Source organism: Heterodontus francisci, chromosome 8 (genome assembly GCF_036365525.1).
Source record: "Heterodontus francisci isolate sHetFra1 chromosome 8, sHetFra1.hap1, whole genome shotgun sequence".
Taxonomy (NCBI): domain Eukaryota; kingdom Metazoa; phylum Chordata; class Chondrichthyes; order Heterodontiformes; family Heterodontidae; genus Heterodontus; species Heterodontus francisci.
Genome location: NC_090378.1, coordinates 140,354 through 154,384, shown reverse-complemented (window position 1 = coordinate 154,384; position 14,031 = coordinate 140,354). Strand labels below are relative to the sequence as shown.

The 14,031-nt window shown below is 51.2% G+C and overlaps 1 protein-coding gene across 5 annotated transcripts in view; it reads right to left on the bottom strand.

The window, feature by feature from the left end:
* henmt1 (HEN methyltransferase 1) overlaps positions 1-14,031 on the bottom strand; it is an 89,752-nt gene that overhangs the window by 48,239 nt on the left and 27,482 nt on the right. For 2 of the 5 annotated variants that reach the window (XM_068036544.1, XM_068036546.1), the window contains exon 2: positions 3,005-3,112. In XM_068036544.1, the coding sequence (XP_067892645.1) occupies positions 3,005-3,091 (87 nt within the window). In that variant the 5' untranslated portion in view covers positions 3,092-3,112. Of the gene's footprint in view, positions 1-3,004; positions 3,113-12,587; positions 12,928-12,975; positions 13,165-14,031 lie in introns of those variants that run through there. The other 3 variants (XM_068036545.1, XM_068036542.1, XM_068036543.1) reach the window with 3 other exon arrangements.

Sequence of the window (14,031 nt, the reverse complement as noted above, 5' to 3'; positions counted from 1 at the left end):
CCACCCTATCTAACCCTCTGATTATCTTATATGTCTCTATTAAGTCACCTCTCCTCCTCCTTCTCTCCAACGAAAACAACCTCAAGTCCCTCAGCCTTTCCTCGTAAGACCTTCCTTCCATACCAGGCAACATCCTAGTAAATCTCCTCTGCGCCCTTTCCAAAGCTTCCACATCCTTCCTATAATGCGGTGACCAGAACTGCACGCAATACTCCAGGTGCGGTCTCACCAGAATTTTGTACAGCTGCAGCATGACCTCGTGGCTCCGAAACGCGATCCCCCTACTAATAAAAGCTAACACACCATATGCCTTCTTAACAGCCCTATTAACCTGGGTAGCAACTTTCAGGGATTTATGTACCTGGACACCAAGATCTCTCTGCTCATCTACACTACCAAGAATCTTCCCATTAGCCCAGTACTCTGCATTCCTGTTACTCCTTCCAAAGTGAATCACCTCACACTTTTCCGCATTAAACTCCATTTGCCATCTCTCAGCCCAGCTCTGCAGCCTATCTATGTCCCTCTGTACCCTACAACATCCTTCGGCACTATTCACAACTCCACCGACCTTCGTGTCATCCGCAAATTTACTAACCCACCTTTCTACACCCTCTTCCAGGTCATTTATTAAAATGACAAACAGCAGTGGCCCCAAAACAGATCCTTGCGGTACACCACTAGTAACTAAACTCCAGGATGAACATTTGCCATCAACCACCACCCTCTGTCTTCTTTCAGCTAGCCAATTTCTGATCCAACGCTCTAAATCACCTTCAACCCCATACTTCCGTATTTTCTGCAATAGCCGACCATGGGGAACCTTATCAAACGCCTTACTGAAATCCATATACACCACATCCACTGCTTTACCCTCATCCACCTGTTTGGTCACCTTCTCGAAAAACTCAATAAGGTTTGTGAGGCATGACCTGCCCTTCACAAAACCGTGCTGACTATCGCTAATGAACTTATTCTTTTCAAGATGATTATAAATCCTGTCTCTTATAACCTTTTCCAACATTTTACCCACAACCGAAGTAAGGCTCACAGGTCTATAATTACCAGGGCTGTCTCTACTCCCCTTCTTGAACAAGGGGACAACATTTGCTATCCTCCAGTCTTCCGGCACTATTCCTGTCGACAATGACGACATAAAGATCAAGGACAAAGGCTCTGCAATCTCCTCCCTGGCTTCCCAGAGAATCCTAGGATAAATCCCATCTGGCCCAGGGGACTTATCTATTTTCACACTTTCCAAAATTGCTAACACCTCCTCATTGTGAACCTCAATCCCATCTAGCTTAGTAGTCTGAATCTCAGTATTCTCAGTAGTCTTAGTAGCATAGAACTTGAGTATTGCTGAAAATAGAGACTTCTTGTTGAAGCTTTTTGTCTTGCACTCATCAGGACAATCGCAAGAATAACCAATGTAAAGGAAGACAACAACTTATACTGCATGAGAAGAGAGTGCAGATTGGTTGGCAAGTGAACTCTGATTGGTAGAGGCGTTGCCATGACAAATGCACCAGTTTAAGGTAACTGACAGTTAACTGCCAAGCTTTGTTTAAAATTTAAACCAGGCAGCTTGTCTCTGATTGGTCAAGGCATTGCCCTGAGGAATGAACCAATGAATGGCTCATGATCATTTCTTGCTGTATATCACGCAAACATATGAATGGGCCCAAGGTCGTCTTTCGCGGCCCTGAAAAGTGCCCAGTCTACCTCAAATTACCCTGGATGGGTAATGCATCCCAAAAATTTCAGCAACAGGTAAAGCTAGCTTTTTCACGTTGTTACTCTGCAGTAGCAACACTTGTGGTGTTCGCCACTAACAGGATGCTGCCGTCAAGCCAAAAAGACATTCTGCCTATCACACAAATGTTTAAGAACATAAGAACATCACATAAATGAGTAATTTGAGAAATGAATTTCAATGCCAGTGTGATGCTAGGTATATAGGCCGTACGTCCCAAAGACTGGCAGATCATAACAGACAATATGTCCCTTCTGCTGTTCACAATGGATAAGGTACAGGCCGTACCCAACCAGCCCGTGCTTGCAAAACTCAAAATACAGTATCCAACATTCGATGTGATTCCGCGATTGGATAACATTTGCTAAATAATCCACCGTGTGCTAAGAATTACGCTGACAAGCAATTTAAGATTGTCAGTAGGGCTCGCAGTGTATTTGTGAGTATTGGAAGCTACATATATTAATACACAGGACCCTGTTCTTTGCAGACAGAAAGAACATGTGCACACATTGTGCCTGTTTCAACTGAACAAAATAAGTGACAGCCATTCGCTGGTTCATTCCTCAGGACAATGCCTTGACCAGAGTCAAGCTTCCTGGTTTAAATTTTAAACAAAGCTTGGCAGTTAACTGTCAGTCACCGTAAACTGGTGCATTCGCCATGGCAATGCCTCTACCAATCAGAGCTCACTTGCCAACCAATCAGCACTCTCTTCTCATGCAGTATAAGTTGTTTTTTTCCCTTACATTGGTCATTCTTGCAATTGTCCTGATGAATACAAGACGAAAAGCTTTGACAACATGTCTCTATTTTCAGCAATGATCAGATCGTGGAACAGACCATCTAAATCAGTTACTACAGAAACTGTGTGTACTCTCCATTCCTGAATCCCAGCCCATTTCTCATCGACCTGAAATGTTAACTGTGGTTCTCTCTCCACAGATGCTGTCTCACCAGCTCAGTATTTCTAGCAATTTCTGGTTTTATTACAAATTTCTCAAAATCCTCAGAGCATATCTGGGAGAAAACAAAATACCAACTTGTCATGGATCAGGGGCAGAACTGCTCCCGATTTCAAGCTTTATTGACGCATTATTCGTCCCTCCCTCATCTTTAACTGAAATGCACTGTATTCGTACCCAGCTGCATCTAACCAGAGTTTATAACTAGCAAAACTGATAGAACGCCTTCATGCACCTTATATCAATATTAAATATTTCCCAAATTATGTGGTTATCTACTTACCTTCCGTGCTTTATATTTCTCCACCAGTTCTAATACCATCTGGTATCTCTGTTTGTACAATGGTGGTGTGAAAGTTATGGCCTCCATCGCTTCTGCTTGTTTCAGCACCTGTCGAAAACTTGTTTAATCACATCAACTACACATCTGAATGTAAATTAGAGTCATTATGGCACAGAAGGAGACCTTTTGTCCCATCAAGTCCATGCCGGCCTTCCACAGAGCAATCCAATCAGTCCCACTCCCCCGCTCTCTCCCCGTAGTCCTGCAGGTTTATTTCCCTCAACTGCCCATCCAATTTCCTTTAGATACCATTCATCATCTCTGCTTCCACCACCCTGTAGGCAGCGAGTTCCAGGTCATTACCATTCGCTGCATAAAAAGATTCATCCTCACATCCATACACAATGCACATATTTTAGAAAGAAAGGCATATATTTATATAGCCCCCTTCACAATCACCAAACCTCTCAAAGCACTTTACAGTCATTGAAGTACTTTTGAAGTGTTGTCATTGTTGCAAAGTAGGAAGTGCGGCAGCAAATTTGCACATAGCAAGATCCCACAAACAGCAATGTGATAACAGATAATCTGTTTTTGTGATGCTGATTGAGGGATACATATTGGCTAGAACACAGGGCAGAACTTCCCTGCTTTTCTACAAAAGACTGCCATGCAATCTTATACATCCACCTGACAGGGCAGGTGAGGGCTCAGGTAAACATCTCATCCAAAAGACTGCACCTCTGACAGTTCAGAACTTCCTTAGGTACTGCCCTAGAGTGTCAGCCTAGAATTTTGTGCTCAAATCTTAGAGTGGGACTTGAACCCACGACCTTTGGCAGGAGGATCAGTAGCCAGAAGACACAGTTTTAAGATAATTTGCAAAAGAACCGGGGGGAAAAAAGGGCTTTTTTTGTTGTGATCTGAAATGCGCTGCTTGAAAGGGCAGTGGAAACAGATTCAATAGTAACTCAATTGTAGTTCCCCTCCAAGTCACACACCATCCTGACTTGGAATTGTATCGCCATTCCTTCACTGTTGCTGAGTCAAAATCTTGAAACTCACTCCCTAACTGCACTGTGGGTCTGCCTGCACCACATGGACTGCAGCAGTTCAAGAAGGCGACTCACCACCACCTTCTTAAGGGCAATTAGTGCTGGGCTTTATCAGCGATGCTCACATCCCGTGAAAGATTTTTTTTTAAACTTGGTAACGTCCTTGTCCCCTTCAAATCTGCTATCATCACTACCTTCTTGACAAAACTCACACTTGACCCCTCTGACCTTCCAAACTACCATCTCATCTCCAAACATTTGTTAACGGCCTGGCACTTCTCAGGTCGGAGCCCATTTTCCATGCAATTCCATGTTTGAACCCTTCCAGTCAGGTTTCTGCCCTGCCAATTTCAAAAGGCGATCAGTCACAAATGACACCCATGTGACTGTGAAAAAGCTAAACTATCCCTCCTCATTCTTCTCAATCTGTCTGCAGCTTTTGACAGTTAGGAACACAGGAGTAGGCCATTCAGCCCCTCGAGCCTACTCCTCCATTCAATACAATCATGGCTGATCATCCACTTCAATGCCTTTTATCCACACTATCCCCAAATTCCTTTATGTCATTGATATTTAGACATCTGTCAATCTCTATTTTAACCAACTCAATGACTGAGCTTCTACATCCCTCAGCTGACCACACCATCCTTCGCGTTTCCACTGTCGTCCAGCTGGGTGGGACTGCTCTCACCTGATTCCATTGTTATCTATCTAATTGTAGCCAGAGAATCACATACAATGGCTTCTCTTCCTGCTCCCGCACCGTTACCTCTGATGTCCCCCAAGGATCGATCCTTGGCCCCCTCCTTTTTCTCGACGTGACATCATCCAAAATCACATCATTAGTTTACACATGTACTAGTCTTGCAGGGGGGTGGGACTCAAAGAAGTAGTCTCTCAGATGAGATAGTTGAGGCCAATGTAGAGGTTAAAGCAAGCAAGTTCAGTAGGCAGGCCGGGCAGGGGCAGGACAGGGAGCATGGAAGTTCTGACAGGCTAAACTGCATTTACTTTAATGCAAGAAGCCTTACAGGTAAGGCAGATGAACTCAGAGCATGGATCGGTACATGGGATTGTGATATTATAGCTATTACAGAAACGTGTTTGAGGGATGGGCAGGACTAGCAGCTCAATGTTCCGGGGTACCGATCCTTCCGGCGTGACAGAGGTGGAGTGACTTAGGTTACAGGAAGATATAGACGGGATGGTCAAATGGGCAGAAAAGTGGCAGATGGAATTTAACGCTGAAAAGTGTGAGGTGATACACTTTGGAAGGAATAATGTGACATGGAAGTATTCAATGAATGGCCTGACACTGGGAGGTTCCGAGGAACAAAGGGACCTTGGCGTGTTTGTCCATAGATCTATGAAGGCAGAAGGGCAGGTTAATAGGGTGGTGAAAAAGGCATATGGGACACTTGCCTTCATCAATCGAGGCACAGATTACAAAAGCAGGGAGGTTATGTTGGAGTTGTATAGAACTTTGGTAAGGCCACAGCTGGAGTACTGTGTGCAATTCTGGTCGCCACATTATAGGAAGGATGTGATTGTATTGGAGGGGGTGCAGAGGCGATTCACCAGGATGTTGCCTGGGATGGAACATTTCAGCTATGAAGAGAGGTTGGATAGGCTTGGGTTGTTTTCGCTGGAGCAGAGAAGACTGAGGGGTGACCTGATCGAGGTGTACAAGATTATGAGGGGCATGGACAGGGTGGATCGGGAGCAGCTGTTCCCTTAGTTGAAGGGTCAGTTACGAGGAGTCACAAGTTTAAGGTGAGAGGCGGGAGGTTTAAGGGGGATTTGAGGAAGAACTTTTTTACCCAGAGGGTGGTGACGGTCTGGAATGCCCTGCCTGGGAGGGTGGTAGGGGCGGGTTGCCTCACATCCTTTAAAAGGTACCTGGATGAGCACTTGGCACGTCATAACATTCAAGGCTATGGGCCAAGTGCTGGCAAATGGGATTAGATAGACAGGTCAGGTGTCTTTAATGCATCGGTGCAGACTCGATGGGCCGAAGGGCCTCTTCTGCACTGTATTATTCTGTGATTCTGTGAACAGCGATATCCTGGAGCATATCAACATTACAAAGGAGGTGGTCTTGGAGGTTTTGAAACGCATTAAGGTGGATAAATTCCCAAGGCCTGACCAGGTGTATCCGAGGATGCTATGGGAAGCAAGGGAGGAGATTGCTGGGGCCCTGGCAGAGATTTTCGTATTATCGTTAGCCACGGGTGAGGTACTGGAAGACTGGAGGATAGCTAATGTGTGCCTTTATTTAAGAAGGGCAGCAGGGATAAGCCAGGGAACTGCAGGCCAGTGAGCCTTACATCAGTGGTGGGAAAGTTATTGGAAGGGATTCTGAGACACAGGATTTATATGCATTCGGAAAGGCAAGGTCTGATTAGGGATAGTCAGCATGGCTTTGTGCATGGGAAATCATGTCTCACGAATTTGAGTTTTTGAGGAGGTGATCAAGAGGATTGACGAGGGCAGGGCGGTGGACATAGTCTGCATGGACTTTAGCAAGGCCTTTGACAAGGTCCCACATGGGAGGCTGGTCCGGAAGGTTCGAACACATGGGATCCAGGGTGAGCTAGCCAATTGGATGCAAAATTGGCTTGGTGATAGGTGGTAATGGAGGGTTGTTTTCCAGATTGGAGGCCGGTGACCAGTGGTGTGCCGCAGGGATCGGTGCTGGGCCCTCTGTTGTTTGTCATATATATTGACTTGGATGTGAATGTAGGGGGCGTGATTAGTAAGTTTGCAGATGACAGCAAAATTGGTGGTATAGTGCACAATGAAGAAGGTTGTCTAAGGTTACAACAGGATATAGATCAACTGGGAAAGGGGCAAGGGATTGGCAAATGGAATTTAACGCAGTCAAGTGCGAAGTGATGCATTTTGGAAAGTTAAACCAGGGCAGGACATATACAGTGAATGGCAGGGCCCTGGGGAGTGTTGTTGAGCAGAGAGACCTTGGGGTGCAAGTACATAGTTCCCTGAAAGTGGCAACACAGGTAGACAGGGTGGTGAAGAAGGCGTATGGCATGCTTGCCTTCATCGGCCAAGGCACTGAGTACAAGAGTTGGGACGTCATGTTACAGTTGTACATAAAGTTGGTTAGGCCGCATTTGGAGTACTGTGTGCAGTTCTGATCGCCGCACTACAGGAAAGATGTGATTAAGCGAGAGAGGGTGCAGAAAAGATTCACAAGGATGTTGCCTGGTTTGGAGGGCTTGAGTTATAAAGAGAAATTGGATAGGCTGGGTCTGTTTTCCCTGGAGCGAAGGAGGCTGAGAGGGGACATGATAGAGGTATATAAAATTATGAGAGGCATAGATAGGGTAGATAGCCAGAGTCTGTTTCCCATGGTAGGGGTGACTAAGACTAGAGGGCATAGATTTAAGGTGAGAGGGAGGAGGTTTAAAGGGTATCAAAGGGATAAATTTTTCACACAAAGAATAGTGGGTATCTGGAATGAGCTGCCTGCGGAGGTGGTGGAGGCAGGAACAGTAGCAACATTTAAGAGGCATCTGGACAGGTACTTGAATGAGCAAGGCATAGAGGGATATGGAATTAATGCAGGCAGGTGGGATTAGTATAGATAGGCATTATGGTCGGCATGGACGCAGTGGGCCGAAGGGCCTGTATCTGTGCTGTACGACTCTATGTACACTGATGACAGTCAGCTCTGCCTCATCACCACTACTTTCGACTCCTCCACTGTTAATAAATTGTCAGGTTGCTTATCCAGTCCTGGATGAGCAGAAATTCACAGCTGAGGTGGATATTTGTGGTCCGGGGTCAGGTTATTTTGTGGTCCGGAAGCAACCATTTCAGAGTCTTCCAGGACGGGGTTTGGGTTCCTGGGTTTTGGGGTGTTTAGTGAAAGGGCTTTGGGGGTTTGGATCCCCGAATTTTGGGGGTTTGATCCCCAGGTGTTGGAGGTGCACAGCCCGGGTTTTGGGGTTTGGCCCCCGGTGCTGGAGGGTTCAGGGCTCAGGTTTTGGTGGCTTGTTCCCCAGATTTTGCATGTTTGGGGCCTGGGCTTTGCGGGTTTATTCCCAAGATTTTGGAGCTTTTGGTCCCCAGGTTTAGGAGAATTTGGGGCTGCTGGGTTTTGGGGGATTTGGGGCCCGGTTTTGGGGTTTGATCCGCTGGGACCGGAGGGTTCAGGGGCAGGTTTTAGTGCGTGAGTTTAGTCCCTGTTTTTGCAGGCTTGGGACCCAGGTTTGGGGATTTAGTCCCCTGGGTTTGGGAGTTTGACCCTGGAGCTGGAGGGTTCAAGGCCCCTGTTTTAGGGGTTGGTGCCCTGGTGTTGGAGGGTTCAGGACCTAGGTTTTGGGATTTGTCCCCTAGTGTTGGAGGGTTTAGGGACCTGGTTTTGGAGTTTGATCCTCTGGTGTTGGGGGGGATTAGGGACCTGATTTTGGGTTTGGTTCCCTGGTGTTGGAGATGGGTCAAGGCCCGGGTTTTGCTGCCCTGGTGTTGGGGGGTTCAGGGCCCGGGTTTTGGTGCCCTGGTGTTGGGGGTTCAGGGCCCGGGTTTTGGGATTTTGGTCCCCTGGTGCTGGAGGCTTCAGAGCTCGGGTTTTGGTGCCCTGGTGTTTGGGGGGGGGGGGGTTCAGGGCCCAGTTTTGGTGGCTTGACCCCTTTGTTGGAGGCTTTAGGGCCAGGGTTTTGGTCCCCTGGTGTTGGAAGGTTCAGGGCCCAGGTTTTGAGGTTCTTCTCCTGGTGTTCGGGTGTTTGTCTCCTGGTGTTGGGTGTTCAGGACCTGGGTTTGTCCCCTAGTATTAGAGGGTTCAGGGCCCGGGTTTGGGGTTTAGTCCCCTGATGCTGAAGGGCCCGGGTTTGGGGTTTGTTCCCTGGTGTTGGGGGGTACAGGGCCCGGGTTTTGGTGCCCTGGTGTTGGGGGATTCAGGGCCGGGGTTTCGTGATTTTGGTCTCCTCATGCTGGGTGTACAGGGCCCAGGTGGTCCCCTGGTGTTGCGGGGTTCAGGGCTTGGGTTTTGTCCCCTGGTGTTGGGGGGTTCAGGGCCCTGGTTTTGGGGTTTGTCCCCTGGTATTGGGGGCTGCAGGGTTCAGGTTTTGGGCCCTGGTGTTGGAGGGTTCAGGGCCCTGGGTTCGGGGCTTTGTCCCCTGGTGTTGAGAGGCTCAGGGCCCGGGTTCGGGGGTTGGCCTCCTGGTTTTGGGAGGTTCAGGGCCCGGGTTCGAGGGTTTGTCCCCTGGTGTTGGAAGGTTCAGGGCTTGGGTTTTGGGGTTTGGCCCCTGGTGTTGGGGGGTTCAGGGCCCTGGTTTTGGGGTTTGTCCCCTGGTATTGGGGGGCTTTAGGGTCCAGGTTTTGGGGTTTTACCTCTGGTGTTGGGAGGTTCAGAGCCCGGGTTTTGGGGTTTGTCCCCTGGTGTTGGGGGGTACAGGGCCGGGGTTTTGTGATTTTGGTCCCCTCGTGTTGGGTGTTCAGGGCCCGGGTCTTGGGGTTTATCCCCTGGTATTGGGGGCTGCAGGGTCCAGGTTTTGGGGTTTGTCCCCTGGTGTTGGGCGGTTCAGGGCCCGGGTTCGGTAGTTTCTCCCCTGGTGTTGAAAGGTTCAGGGCCCGGGTTTTGGGGTTTGTCCCCTGGTATTGGGGGGCTTTAGGGTCTCACCCCAGGTGTTGGAGGGTTCAGGGCCCGGGTTTTGGGGGTTTGTCTCCTGGTTTTGGAGGGTTCAGGGCCTGGGTTCGGGGGTTTGTCCCCTGCTTTGCGGTGGTTCAGGGCCCGGGTTTTGGGGTTTGTCCCCTGTTGTTGGAAGGTTCAGGGCCCGGGATTTGGGTTTTGGCCCCTGGTGTTGGGGGGTTCAGGACCAGGATTCAGGGGTTTGTCCCCGGTGTTGGGAGGTTCGGGGCCCGGGTTCGGGTGTTTGTCCCCTGGTGTTGGGGGGGTTCAAGGCCTGGGTTCAGGGGTTTGTCCACTGGTGTTGGGGGGGCTCAGGGCCCGGCTTTTGGGGTTAGTGCCCCGGTGTTGGGAGGTTCAGTGCCCGGGTTTCGGGGTTTGTCCCCCCGTGTTGGGAGGTTCAGGGCCCGGGTTTTGGGGTTTGTCCCCCGGTGTTGGAGGGTTCAGTGCCCGGGCTTTGGGGATAGTCCCCCGGTGTTGTAGGGTTCAGGGCCCGGGTTGTGGGGTTCGTCCGCCGGTGTTGGGAGGTTCAGGGCCCGGGTTTCGGGGGTTTGTCCTCTGGTGGTGTAGGGTTCAGGGCCCGGGTTTTGGGGTTTGTCCCCCGGTGTTGGGAGGTTCAGAGCCTGGGTTTTGGGGTTTGTCCCCCGGTGTTGGGGGGTTCAGGGCCTGAGTTTTGGGGTTTGTCCCCCAGTGTTGGGAGGTTCAGGGCCCGGGTTTTGTCCCACGGTCTTGGGAGGTTCAGGGCCCGGGTTTTGTCCCACGGTCTTGGGAGGTTCAGGGCCTGGGTTTTGTCCCCCGGTGTTGGGAGGTTCAGGGCCCGGGTTCGGGAGTTTCTCCCCTGGTGTTGAAAGGTTCAGGGCCCGGGTTTTGGGGTTTGTCCCCTGGTATTGGGGGGCTTTAGGGTCTCACCCCAGGTGTTGGAGGGTTCAGGGCCCGGGTTTTGGGGGTTTGTCTCCTGGTTTTGGAGGGTTCAGGGCCTGGGTTCGGGGGTTTGTCCCCTGCTTTGCGGTGGTTCAGGGCCCGGGTTTTGGGGTTTGTCCCCTGTTGTTGGAAGGTTCAGGGCCCGGGATTTGGGTTTTGGCCCCTGGTGTTGGGGGGTTCAGGACCAGGATTCAGGGGTTTGTCCCCGGTGTTGGGAGGTTCGGGGCCCGGGTTCGGGTGTTTGTCCCCTGGTGTTGGGGGGGTTCAAGGCCTGGGTTCAGGGGTTTGTCCACTGGTGTTGGGGGGGCTCAGGGCCCGGCTTTTGGGGTTAGTGCCCCGGTGTTGGGAGGTTCAGTGCCCGGGTTTCGGGGTTTGTCCCCCGGTGTTGGGAGGTTCAGGGCCCGGGTTTTGGGGTTTGTCCCCCGGTGTTGGAGGGTTCAGTGCCCGGGCTTTGGGGATAGTCCCCCGGTGTTGTAGGGTTCAGGGCCCGGGTTGTGGGGTTCGTCCGCCGGTGTTGGGAGGTTCAGGGCCCGGGTTTCGGGGGTTTGTCCTCTGGTGGTGTAGGGTTCAGGGCCCGGGTTTTGGGGTTTGTCCCCCGGTGTTGGGAGGTTCAGAGCCTGGGTTTTGGGGTTTGTCCCCCGGTGTTGGGGGGTTCAGGGCCTGAGTTTTGGGGTTTGTCCCCCAGTGTTGGGAGGTTCAGGGCCCGGGTTTTGTCCCACGGTCTTGGGAGGTTCAGGGCCTGGGTTTTGTCCCCCGGTGTTGGGAGGTTCAGGGCCCGGGTTTTGGGGTTTGGCCCCCGGTGTTGGGAGGTTCAGGGCCTGGGTTTTGGGGTTTGTCCCCCGGTGTTGGGGGGTTCAGGGCCTGGGTTTTGGGGTTTGTCCCCCAGTGTTGGGGGGGGTTCAGGGCCCGGGTTTTGGGGGGTTCAGGGCCCGGGTTTCGGGGGTTTGTCCTCTGGTGTTGTAGGGCTCAGGGCCCGGGTTTTGGGGTTTGTCCCCCGGTGTTGGGAGGTTCAGGGCCCGGGTTTTGGGGTTTGTCCCCCGGTGTTGGAGGGTTCAGGGCCCGGGTTTTGGGGTTAGTCCCCTAGTGTTAGGAGGTTCAGGGCCCGGGTTTCGGGGGTTTGTCCTCTGGTGTTGGAGGATTCAAGGCCTGGGTTTTGGGGTTAGTCCCACGGTGTTGGGAAGTTCAGGGCCTGGGTTTTGGGGTTTTTCCCCCGGTGTTGGAGGGTTCAGGGCCCGGGTTTTGGGGTTAGTCCCCTAGTGTTAGGAGGTTCAGGGCCCGGGTTTCGGGGGTTTGTCCTCTGGTGTTGGAGGATTCAAGGCCTGGGTTTTGGGGTTAGTCCCACGGTTTTGGGAAGTTCAGGGCCCGGGTTTCGGGGGTTTGTCCCCTGGTGTTGGAAGGTTCAGTGCCCGGGCTTTGGGGATAGTCCCCCGGTGTTGGGAGGTTCAGGGCCCAGGGTTCGGGGATTTGTCCCCCGGTGTTGTAGGGTTCAGGGCCCGGGTTGTGGGGTTCGTCCGCCGGTGTTGGGAGGTTCAGGGCCCGGGTTTCAGGGGTTTGTCCTCTGGTGGTGTAGGGTTCAGGGCCCGGGTTTTGGGGTTTGTCCCCCGGTGTTGGGAGGTTCAGAGCCTGGGTTTTGTCCCCCGGTGTTGGGAGGTTCAGGGCCCGGGTTTTGTCCCCCGGTGTTGGGAGGTTCAGGGCCCCGGTTTTGGGGTTTGTCTGCTGGTGTTGGGAGGTACAGGGCCCAGGTTCGGGGTTTGTCCCCTAGTGTTGGAAGGTTCAGGGCCCGGGTTTTGGGGTTTGTCCTCGAGTGTTGCGATGTTCAGGACCCGGGTTTTGGGGTTTGTCTCCAGGTGTTTGTTTGCACTGGAGTGCTGACTTGAGTTGCATTAGAGTGTTAAAGTGGAAGTTTGGTGACTGAGGAAGTTCGGTGAGGAGGGAGCGAGGAGCTCCTTTCATTTCCTACCTGTCCTCGGAGTGAGGGGAGCCGAGAGTTTCCAAAGAGCATAGCAGACTGGTGAGCATGTCCTGGTGGGTATTTTTCAAAGTGGATTGAATTGTAAGTCATTGTTTTAGCAAGACTTAGTTGTTTTTTAAAATTATAATCTTCTAAAGTTTTAAATTTAAAGGATATGTCATGGCAGGAGAGCTTGAAGCCGTGGTTTGCTCCTCTTGCTGCATGTGGGAATCTGGGAATATTTCCAGTCCCCGGGACCAGCATGTGTGCAGGAAGTGTGTCCAGCTGCAGCTCCTGGAAGCTCGGGTTTCAGAGCTGGAACGGCGGGTGGAAACAATGTCGAGCATCCGCGAATCTGAGAGCATTGTGGATAGCATGTATAGAGAGGTGGTCATACCGCAGCTGAAGGGACCTGAGGAAGGAATGGAATGGGTGACCACCAGGCAGTCCAAGAGAATCAGGCAGGTAGTTCAGGAGTCCCCTGGGGTCCCGTTTACAAATCGGTATTCCATTTTGGAGGCTGATGAGGCTGGTTCCTCCAGGGAGTGTGGACAGAGCCAAGCTTCTGGCACCGCAAGCAGCCTTTCTGCACAGGAAGGGGGAAAGAGAGGAAGAGCAATAGTAATAGGGGATTCTATAGTCAGGGGAACAGATAGGCGCTACTGTGGCCGTCAACGTGACTCCAGGATGGTGTGTTGCCTCCCTGGTGCCAGGGTCCAGGATGTCAGTGAACGTATGCAGGGCATCCTGAAGGGGGAGGGTGATAAGGCAGAGGTCATGGTACATGTTGGTACCAATGACATAGGTAGAAAGAGGGATGAGGTCTTGCATCAAGAATTCAGGGAGTTAGGCAGTAGACTAAAAGGCAGGACCTCTCGGGTTGTCATCTCTGGATTACTCCCAGTGCCACGTGCTAGCGAGTATAGAAATAGGAGAATAGCACAGATGAATGCGTGGCTTAACAGTTGGTGCAGGATGGAGGGTTTTAGATTCCTGGACCACTGGGACCGTTTCTGGGGAAGGTGGGACCTGTACAAGCGGGATGGTCTACATCTGAACCAGAGGCGGAACTAACATCCTTGCTGGCGGGCTTGCTAGTGCATTTGGGAGGAGTTTAAACTAATTTGGCAGGAGGAGGAGATGCAGACTCCTAGCAGAATAGGGACACAGCTAAACACAGGAAAGCAAACAAGTCAGAGGGAATACAGTGGAAGTAAGTTTCAAGGGAGTAAGACCAGGATGGAAGGCCTCTACTTTAATGCAGGTAAAACGGATGAGTTAAGGGCAAGGATTGACACGTGGAATTGTGATATAGTAGCCATCACGGAGACATGGTTGAGGGAGGGGCAGGATTGGCAGCTCAATATCCCGGGATATAGAATCTTCAAGAAAGACAGAGGAGGGGGTAAAAGAGAAGGGGGCATTGCAATATTAGTTAAGGAGTCAGTTACTG